The 9,833-nt window shown below is 41.4% G+C and overlaps 1 protein-coding gene across 1 annotated transcript; it reads right to left on the bottom strand.

Annotated features, from left to right (window-relative positions):
• Positions 1-472: 472 nt before the first annotated feature.
• On the bottom strand, positions 473-1,411 carry LOC115643775 (olfactory receptor 5G3-like). Its single transcript, XM_030547759.1, has one exon. The coding sequence runs from the start codon at positions 1,409-1,411 to the stop codon at positions 473-475; it is 939 nt and encodes a 312-aa protein (XP_030403619.1).
• Between the last annotated feature and the right edge of the window lie 8,422 nt (positions 1,412-9,833).

The raw sequence follows: 9,833 nt of genomic DNA, 5'->3' as shown, positions 1-9,833 counted from the left end.
AGCATCACATCTCCTAACTTTGAAGTGCCTGGAAAATCACAGAGATTCACAAAACCAGAATTTGGCACCCTGGCTCCCTCCACAATGGAAGAGGAGAGATATATAGAATTGTCCAGAATCTCAGTTGGCATAAATTGGCCATAGATCCTCTGACGTCAGTGGACCAGATTAAAGAGATATGGAGATAGAGGAAAGGAAGAAATGTGTGACTGACTCTACAGGCCAGTGCTCAAAGCACACACTCTGGATTCAGGAGACCAAAGATCCAGTCGCCGTGTTCCAGTGACTCTTGTACAACTGGGAATCTGGCTCAGTGGCATCAATTGAGCCACACTCATTTAGACCAACCGAGGTTTTGTCCCAACGTGTCCATCAGTTACCTGAGCTGAGAATTTCCCAAGCACCAGTTATCCACAGTTCTATGCTCTCTGATGTAAAAATATGTAATTTAATTTATTTAAGATCATCAACGTTACCTGATAAACTTTAATTTTCCCAATGTTTTCCTTAGGGCTGTTTTCACCTCCTTGTTTTTCAGGCTGTAGATGATGGGGTTTAACATGGGGGTCAAGACACTGTACTGGATGGAGAATATTTCATCCAGCAGCACAGAAGAGACAGAGCTGGGTTTTGTGTACTGGAGAAAACCTGTCAGGTACAACAAACCAACCACAATAAGGTGGGAGCTGCAGGTGGAGAAGGCTTTATGCCTTCCCTCTGCAGAGCGTATCCTCAGTATCGTGGAGATGATGTAAATGTAGGAGATCAGCGTGAGGAGGAAGGAGATTGAGCCAAATATCACAACAGAAGTAAGAAGCACCACTTGATTGGTGAGGGTCTCAGTACAGGCCAGTTGTAACAGAGGAGGAAGCTCACAGCTGAAATGATGGATTTGGTTGGAGCCACAGAAATGCAACTTCAGAGTAAAAATAGTGTTAAGAAGGGCATAAATGAAGCCTATTGTCCATGCCCCACTCACCAGCTGAACACAGATCCCTTTCCTCATTATCTCCATGTAACGCAATGGGTCACAGATGGCAGCGTAGCGGTCATATGCCATGGCTGAGAGAATGAAACTTTCAGCTGCACCTGAGAGGAGAATGAAGAACATCTGAGCAATGCAGCCATTGACCGAAATAGTTTTGTGCTCTGCTAGGAAGTTCCTCAGCCCATTAGGCACCGTGACCGAGGAATAGCAGATATCAACAAAGGATAAATGGAAAAGGAAGAAATACATAGGGGTGTGAAGGTGAAAATGAGCTCTTATCACCACCATGATCACTATATTACCAACCAGAGTGATTAGGTAAATAACTAAAAACACTGAGAAGAGGAAAATCTGCATCTGTGGTTCACTGGAAAGTCCCAGGAGAATAAATTCAGTCACTGTGGTTTGATTTTTCATTGGCATTTATTCAGGAAAACTGTGACCTGAAAGATGAGAGAAAACAAATGAAATTAAAACTTTTAATAAAAGTAAATTGAAACAGCATGTGAAGTTAATCTCTCTGTAGCATGAATGTAAAGAGAACCCTATTTCAGGCTGTACAAAGTGTATTTTAAATAAAATAAAATTAAGTAGTATCATAAAAGTGAATTGAAGTGGCATATAGTGATAATCTCTTCAGTTGGATGAATAGAAAGAGAGCCCTATTGTATCCTGTAAAATATATATTTTTTAAATAAACAAGACTTAGAGAAAGCAACAGTGATAAGCTGGCTGGAATTTGTGTGTTGTACAGAGACAAAATGGGCCAGATGCACAACAGGACTTAGGCCCCTAACTGCCACTTTAAGCACCTAAATTGCAGAATTAGGCCCCATAGGTAATGACAAAAAACCGTACCCTGCTGGGACTACGGGACAGTCTGATGTGTGCCTCACTTTGTCTCTCCTCTTGAATCGGTTCCACTGTGGTTAAATAATTAAAGAGGCATTGTAGAAAAGGGGTCTTGATACTGGATCTCCTGCATTTAAGGTGAGGGCCCTAACCACCTGTACATAAAGCAATTCTCTCACTTGCTGTTTCTCTCCAGCCTTAAAACTCTTTCATCTGTCCCTCTAACATCAACAGAGATACAACTGTTTTTACTTCACCTGGGGATCTGGCCCATTTACGCCAGGGAAGCTATGGCTGAGTCACACCCACTGGGGATCTGGCCAATTCTATAAGTACCTCTTCATCTATTACATTTTGTATTTTTTGTAGAGCAGTGGTTTTGAGGCTTTTTTTCTTTTGCGTACCCATAAAAAAAGTACAATGGAGGTGCGAACCCCTCATCTGTGGACTCCTAGGGATCTGCAGACCACAGGTTGGAAACCACCCCTGTAGAGTATTTAATATCTATAGTATCTTATTTGATTTATACCTATTAAAATATCTAGGATTTCAATAATAATAAAATAATAATAAATAAGAATAAAAATAATAAACCACCAAGACCTAGAAATACTGGTTTCGGCATAAGCTGACAACCCAATCAAATACAGCGGACACAGGCAAATTAGTAAATATTACAAATGCTATTAAGAGGGCCTCAGAAGTGCTTAGCTGTATGATAGGCTCCTCCACTGCCAAGGTGTATGTGTGGAAGTGGGTAACCCACGGTTGATATCATGCAACTTTCCAAACAATTCAAGAAATCCAGAGATCATTTTTCAGCCAAAGAGTGAAAAGGACTTATACTGCAAACCAAGAAGTGATCTAAGGTTGGATTTTGGCAAAAGCAGAAGAGAGAGATTGGAGGACATGAATGCTCCAAGACATGAAGGAGAGAAATGATAACACCTAGAAAGAAACAACTGAGCATAGACTCACTGGGCAACTGAGAGTTTCATAGCAAAATGGAATTATTTACGCAAATGGAGACTGAAGGCTTGAAAAGGGAGATTAGTCATGTTCAGGGCCGGCTCCAGGCACCAGCATTCCAAGCAGGTTCTTGGGGTGGCAAACTGCAAGGGGCGGCAGTCCCTGTGTTTTTGCCCCCAAGCAACGTGCTGAATTGCTGCCGGGCGTCAGGGGCAGTCCATGTGCCGTTAGGGCGGCACATGCATTTCTACGGCAGTGGCAATTTGGTGGCAGCTTTTATGTTCAGCTGTTGGTGGCGGTGCAGCTTGTGTCTTCTGGCTGGAGACAGAAGCTGCCGCCGAATTGTCGCCACAATGGAAACGCTCGTGCCGCCCTAATGGCCCACGGACTACCCCCGCCGCCCGGTGGCAATTCAGCATGCTGCTTGGGGAGGCAAAAATAGTAGAGCCGGCCCTGGTCATGTTGACCCACATGCAAACATTTTGGTAGAAGCAATGACACAGGATCAACAGTAGTGTGGCACACTGCTGGGGTGATCAAGTGGAATCAAGGGGATAAGTAAAAATTTGACATCCAAACAAGACAGCTGCTAGTGATGCAATGAGTATTGAATAGCAATAAAAACACAGACAAGAAGTCTAACAGTGTGATACAGGAAAAGATCTGCTATCCATGGAGGAAGAAGTTGATAATCAAGAATAAAACATCAAAACATATTAAAAGTGGGACTGAGAAAGAGGTGGTCTTGTGGTGATAAAAACCAATGACTGCGAGTGCATTCCAGCCCATGTCAGACAGTAGAAAGGAAATCCCCCCAGAAAGATTCCAAAGATTTACACAGAAATGAGTGCATGGACGGTGGTGGAGAGAGATCAAACCTATTAGGGATAGACAATGAATAAATTCATGGCTTCTACAAGGATATCGGAAAAGAGAGACAGAGAGCCTCAATATGAGTGCACAAGTCCTTAAGGTTATTTACACAGAAGAAAGATCAACCAAACGTAACTGTTCCCTGAACTGCAGAATGTGTTCTGAAAAGGAAGAGACTGTGGAGCGCCTGCTGAGCCTGGCTAGGAGAGAAGAAGACTCATGAGGCCACCAAGTTCCTGCACTGGAGTCTTTGTGGAAGTGCATATTTAAATGAATTTTGTTTTATTACAACCACCAAATCAAAAGCACTCTAGAGAATGAAGAGGCTAAGATTTTATGGGATCCGGCAATTGTCACAGACTGAGGAGTGAAGAAAAATAGGCTAAATGTTAATAGATTGTGCCATACCAGCAGCCAGTGTCTTAAAAAAGAAACAAGAAGACAAGATTGCAAAGTATGAAGAACACTTCCACAAAGTAGATTGATTATTGAAACATAGAACACAGATGACCCCAGCGATTATTGGAATAGTTAGAGTGATCCCTAAGGGTATGATTGAGAAGCTGAACAACACATGACGAGTGCAAGACATCATGGTCAGTGACTTCCAGCAGACAGCGCTCTTAGGCGCTGTGAGAATGTGAGAGAAAATCAAAGGAAAATGAGAGCATTTGAGCATCTAAAATGCATGAATTCTGTAGAGGGTTTAACGAAACTCCTGACTACTCAAACTTATAGTGTTGGTACAGAGCCTGGTTCATTGGTGACTTAAATTTTAGACATTAACTTTACCCTTTTTATGCATAAAGACCTTGTATATTGTGAAAGCTATTTGTTAAAATTCTCCCTTATGTAATACTGAGGGACAGTAATAATGATCACACTAAATGAATGTGTCCAGCAAACACTCTTTAGGCACGCAGACATGACTTTAAAAAGAGGGGTCGGATTGTAAGTTAATGGAAGTTTTATTCCTAAATCACTTAAATTTCTCTGAAAATTCAACCCAATGGGACTTTTGACTCAGGATCCTGCACATCTGAATATCAGGCTGTTCTTACATAAGATCATTTAATCAAATAAATACCCAAGCAAAGAGATGGGCCTTGCCTAAGTGGTAACAAAGGCACTATTCACAGTGATCCCAAAAGCTAAATGCCTTTTCTAGAGAATGCCCTGCCCCTAATCTACTCACCCCTCAACACACAGACTCCAAAAGTAGAAACTACTGTTATACTGTACCAGATGTCTCAGTTTTCTCAGTGCTGCCTTGAGAAACACACAAAGAGAGAGATGGCTGGGTTGCCAGCTATTACCCCGATGGTGCTACTGACTCTGTGTGAGTGGACAGCTGCATTCAGGCAGAAATCAAAGGGACTCTGCAGAGAGACCCACCTCTAGATGGCGGGGGAGGGGGGAAGAACTTGGTCCTTTGAAATTAAAAAGAAAATAAACAATTGTAATGAATAAAAACATGAACCAACTCACCTGCCTTTTTAATGTGGATCATAAATGTGGTGAGATCATTCTGACCTGTGAGTTCCTCTTTTTTTGTTTTCTTAGTCTATCTACTAAATTATTGATTTGTCTGTCTAATCTCTCTATCTACCTCTTGGAAACAGCATCTAAGGACGTCTTTTTGGTTGGTTGGTTGGTTGGTTGGTTGGATTTTTTTTGTTTTTTTTTTTAACCAGGAGTAGTGAGAGTCTTCACGGCTTATCAGTGCGAATGAAGCAAAGACCCTTTCCTTAGCAGACTCCAAGACAACGAGCTGATTTCTTGAGAGCTGATTAAATGTTGTCCTGTTCCCCTGGGACAAGATCCCTGAAGTTCACTCTCTGTGACAAGGTACTAATAACACTGCGTTGGGTCAACCCTTAAGCAATCATGTAGGGTTCATAAGCATGAGGGTACGGAGGCTTAGATTATGAAAAGAGCCCAAGAGATTTAGGTTTCCAATCTCAGGTACAGTCAATTAATAGGGCATGTATTTCGGCTCAAATTCTTCCAAGCAAGCTAAGGAGTTAGACATTCAAATAGCAAATATTTTCCTCACCCTAGACTCCTTTGAAGATGATAGCCATAATGTATAATTACCACAAGAGGGCAGTAGATGTGAAAGCATGGGAATTTGCCAGCCATTCTTAAACATTACCAACAAATGGATATGCAGGTTAAGAAATGAGAAAGACTCATAGACTTTAAGGTCAGAAGGGACCGTGATGATCATCTAGTCTGACCTCCTGCACATTGCAGGCCACAGAGTCTCACCCACCCCCTCCTGTAACAAACCCCTAACCTATGTCTGACTTACTGAAGTCTTCATATCGTGATTTAAAGACCATGATGTGCAGAAAATCCTCCAGCAAGTGACCTGTGCCTCATGCTGCAGAGGAAGGCGAGAAACCTCCATGGCCTCTGCCAATCAGTCCTGGAGGAAAATTCCTTCTCGACCCCAAATATGGCAATCAGCTAAACCCTGAGCATGTGACCAAGACTCAACAGCCAGAAACGCAGGAAAAAATTCTCTGTAGTAATTCAGATCCCATCCCATCTAACAACCCATCACAGGCCATTGGGCATATTTACTGCTAATAATCAAAGATCAATTAATTTCCAAAATTAGGCTCTCCCATCATACCATCCCCTCCATAAACTTATCAAGCTTAGTCTTAAAGCCAGATATGTCTTTTGACCCCATTACTCCCCTTGGAAGGCTCTTCCAGAACTTCACTTCTCTGATGGTTAGAAATCTTCATCTAATTTCAAGTCAAAACTTCCTAATGTCCAATTTATATCCTGCTGTTCTTGTGTCCACATTGGTTCTGAGCTTAAATAATTCCTCTCCCTCCCTGGGATTTATTCCTCTGATATATTTATGATGAGAAATCATATCTCCCCTTGGCCGTCTTTTGGTTAGGCTAAAAAAGCCAAGCTCTTTAAGTCTCCTTTCATAAGACAGGTTTTCCATTCCTCGGATCATCCTAGTCCTTTTCTGTACCTGTTCCAGTTTGAATTCATCCTTCTTAAACACAGGAGACCAAAACTGCACACAATATTCCAGGTAAGATCTCACCAGTGTCTTGTGTAACGGTACTAACACCTCTTTATCTTTACTGGAAATACCTCGCCTGATGCATCTCAAGATCACTTTAGCATTTTTTAACAGCCATATCATATTGGTGGCTCATAGTCATCCTGTGATCAACCAATACCCGAAGGTCCTTCTCCTCCTCTGTTACTTCCAACTGATGCCTCCCCAATTTATAACTAAAATTCTTGTTATTAATTCTCTAAATTCATGATCTTGCACTTTTCACTATTAAATTTCATCCTATTACTATTACTCCAGTTTACAAGGTCATCCAGATCTTTCTGTATGATATCCCAGTCCTTCTCTGTATTAGCAATACCTCCCAGCTTTGGCTCATCCGCAAACATTATTAGCACATTCCCACTTTTTGTGCCAAGGTCAGTAATAAAAAGATTAAACAAGATTGGTTCCAAAATCGATCCCTGAGAAACTCACTAGTAACCTCCTTCCAGTCTAACAGTTCACATTTCAGTATAACCTGTTGTAGTCTCCCCTTTTACCAATACCGTATCCACCTTTCAATTTTCATATTGATTCCCATCTTTTCCAATTTAGTTAATAATTCCCCAGGTGGAACTGTATCAAATGCCTTACTGAAATCAAGGTAAATTAGATCTACTACCTTTCCTTTGTCTCAAAAATATCTGTTATCTTCTCAAAGAAGGAGATCAGGTTGGTTTGGCACGATCTACCTTTTGTAAAACCATGTTGTATTTTGTCCCAATTACCATTGACCTCAGTGTCTTTAACTACTTTCTCCTTCAAAAATTTTTCCAATACCTTGCAAACTAACAGGCCTATCGTTACCAGGATCACTTTCCACCCCACCCCCACTTTTTAAAAATAGGAATTATGTTAGCAATTCTCCACTCATACGGTACAACCCCTGAGTTTACAGATCGATTAAAACTTCTTGATAATGGGCTTCCATGTGTAGTTCCTTTAATATTCTTGGATGAAGATTATCTGGGCCCCCTGATTTAGTCCCATTAAGCTGTTTGAGTTTGGCTTCTACCTCGGAGATGGTAATATCTACCTCCATATCCACATTCCCATTTGTTATCCTACCATTATCCCTAAGCTCCTCATTAGCCTCATTAAAGACCGAGGCAACGTATTTGTTTAGATATTGGGCCATGCCTAGATTATTCTTGACCTCCACTCCATCCTCAGTGTTTAGCAGTCCCACTTCTTTCTTTGTTTTCTTCTTATTTATATGACTATAGAACCTTTTCCTATTGGTTTTAATGCCCTTTGCAAGGTCCAACTCTATATATTGTTTGGCCTTTCTCACTTTATCCCTACATGTTCTGACCTCAATAAGGTAGCTTTTCTTTCTAATCCCTCCCATCTTCCACTCCTTGTAGGCTTTCTGCTTTTTCTTAATCACCTCTTTAAGATGCTCACTCATCCAGCTTCTGATAGTTTCTTCAGCTTTGACTTGAAGTAGTTCCAGGCCTCCTCCGCCTTTAGATCCATGAGTTCTTCAGGTCAATCCATTTCCCTAACTAATTTCCTTAATTCTTTAAAGTTAACCCTTTTGAAATAAAAAACCCTAGTCCCAGATCTAATTTTGTTTATCCTTCCATCTAGTTTAAACTGAATTAGCTCATGATCACTCGAAGCAAGGTTGTACTCTACAACCATTTCTTCTATGAGGTCTTCATTATTCACCAAAACCAAATCTAAAGTGGCATCCCCTCTTGTTGGTTCTTTAACTACTTGGTGAAGGAATCCATCAGCTATCGCATCCAGGAAAATAAGAGAAGTGTCATTATTACTAGCACTTGTCCTCCAGGCTATATCTGGGAAGTTGAAGTCTCCCATGATCACACAAGTCCCATTAGGGTTTACTTCATTCAAAACATTGAAGAGGTCTCTATCCATATCCAAATCGGATCCTGGTAGTCTGTAGCACACCCCAAGCATTACCTAGGGTAGAATCTAGTAGGTTTCTTTCCCAATGTGATTTTTGCCCAGACAGACTCTGTCTTATCCATTCCATCACTTCTTATTTCTTTACTGTCTATCTCGTCATTGATATACAATGCTACTCCACCACCTTTGGCTTTATTTCTGTCTTTTCTAAACAGCACATACCCTTCAATACCTGTACTTCAGTCATGACTACTACTCCACCATATTTCTGTGAAATCTATAATATCCGGTTTCACTTCCTGCACCTGTAGCTCTAGTTCCTCCATTTTGTTACCTAGGCTCCTTGCATTAGTGTACAAACATCTCAATTTTTGCCGGTTGACTTCACTGACATTCTTTACGTGATTAGGCACAGACATTCCACCACCATTATCACCTATTAGAATGATATCTACATGACCCTTTCTCATTATGTCCATTCACATACCCACGGCTGTATCCTTTCTTACTTCATTTTCTTCCCTCTCAATGTTAAATTCTGGCATGGAGATTACCTGGACATCTCCCAACCATCTCCCCCAAATTCCTAATTTAAAGCTCTCTTAATCAGTTGTGCCAGCCTCCATCTTAGAAGTCTATTTCCCTCTTTACTCAGGTGAAATCCATCCTCAACAGAACAGTCCTATGTCCATGAACGCTTCCCAGTGGCCATGCATTCTAAAGCCCTCCTTATAGCACCACTGCCTGAGATATCTGTTGATCACCATAATCTTGTCATACCTTTGTTTTCCTTCTCTAGGAACAGACAGAATTCCACTGAAGATCACCTGAGCCTCCATTTCCTTAAGTGTCTTCCCCAGCCTGGCATAATCTCCCTTGATACATTCCTGCAAGAATATGGTCGTATCATTTGTTCCCACATGAAGGACAATCAGCAGATATTTTCCCACTCCCATTAGGATCCACCTCAGGTCCACATCCTGTATCTTAGCACCCGGCAGACAGCACACCCTTCTGTTCTCCGGATCAACTCTAGTTAAAGGCCTGTCTATTCTTCTCAGTAAGGAGTCCCCAATCACGTAGACCTGTCTTTTCCTGGTGATGGTGTGATTCTCTGGTCTATCCCCTGTTCCCTCTGGCTGCAAGTCCTCTTGATTCCTATTGTCCCTTGCAATCCTC

The sequence above is a fragment of the Gopherus evgoodei genome, unplaced genomic scaffold (assembly GCF_007399415.2).
Source record: "Gopherus evgoodei ecotype Sinaloan lineage unplaced genomic scaffold, rGopEvg1_v1.p scaffold_70_arrow_ctg1, whole genome shotgun sequence".
In the NCBI taxonomy this organism is placed as follows: Eukaryota; Metazoa; Chordata; order Testudines; family Testudinidae; genus Gopherus; species Gopherus evgoodei.
This window is presented reverse-complemented; position numbering and strand designations above follow the sequence as displayed.

Bases quoted from the DNA above. Each gene is read 5' to 3' on its own strand.
- LOC115643775 (XM_030547759.1), bottom strand. From the start codon at position 1,411: ATGCCAATGAAAAATCAAACCACAGTGACTGAATTTATTCTCCTGGGA.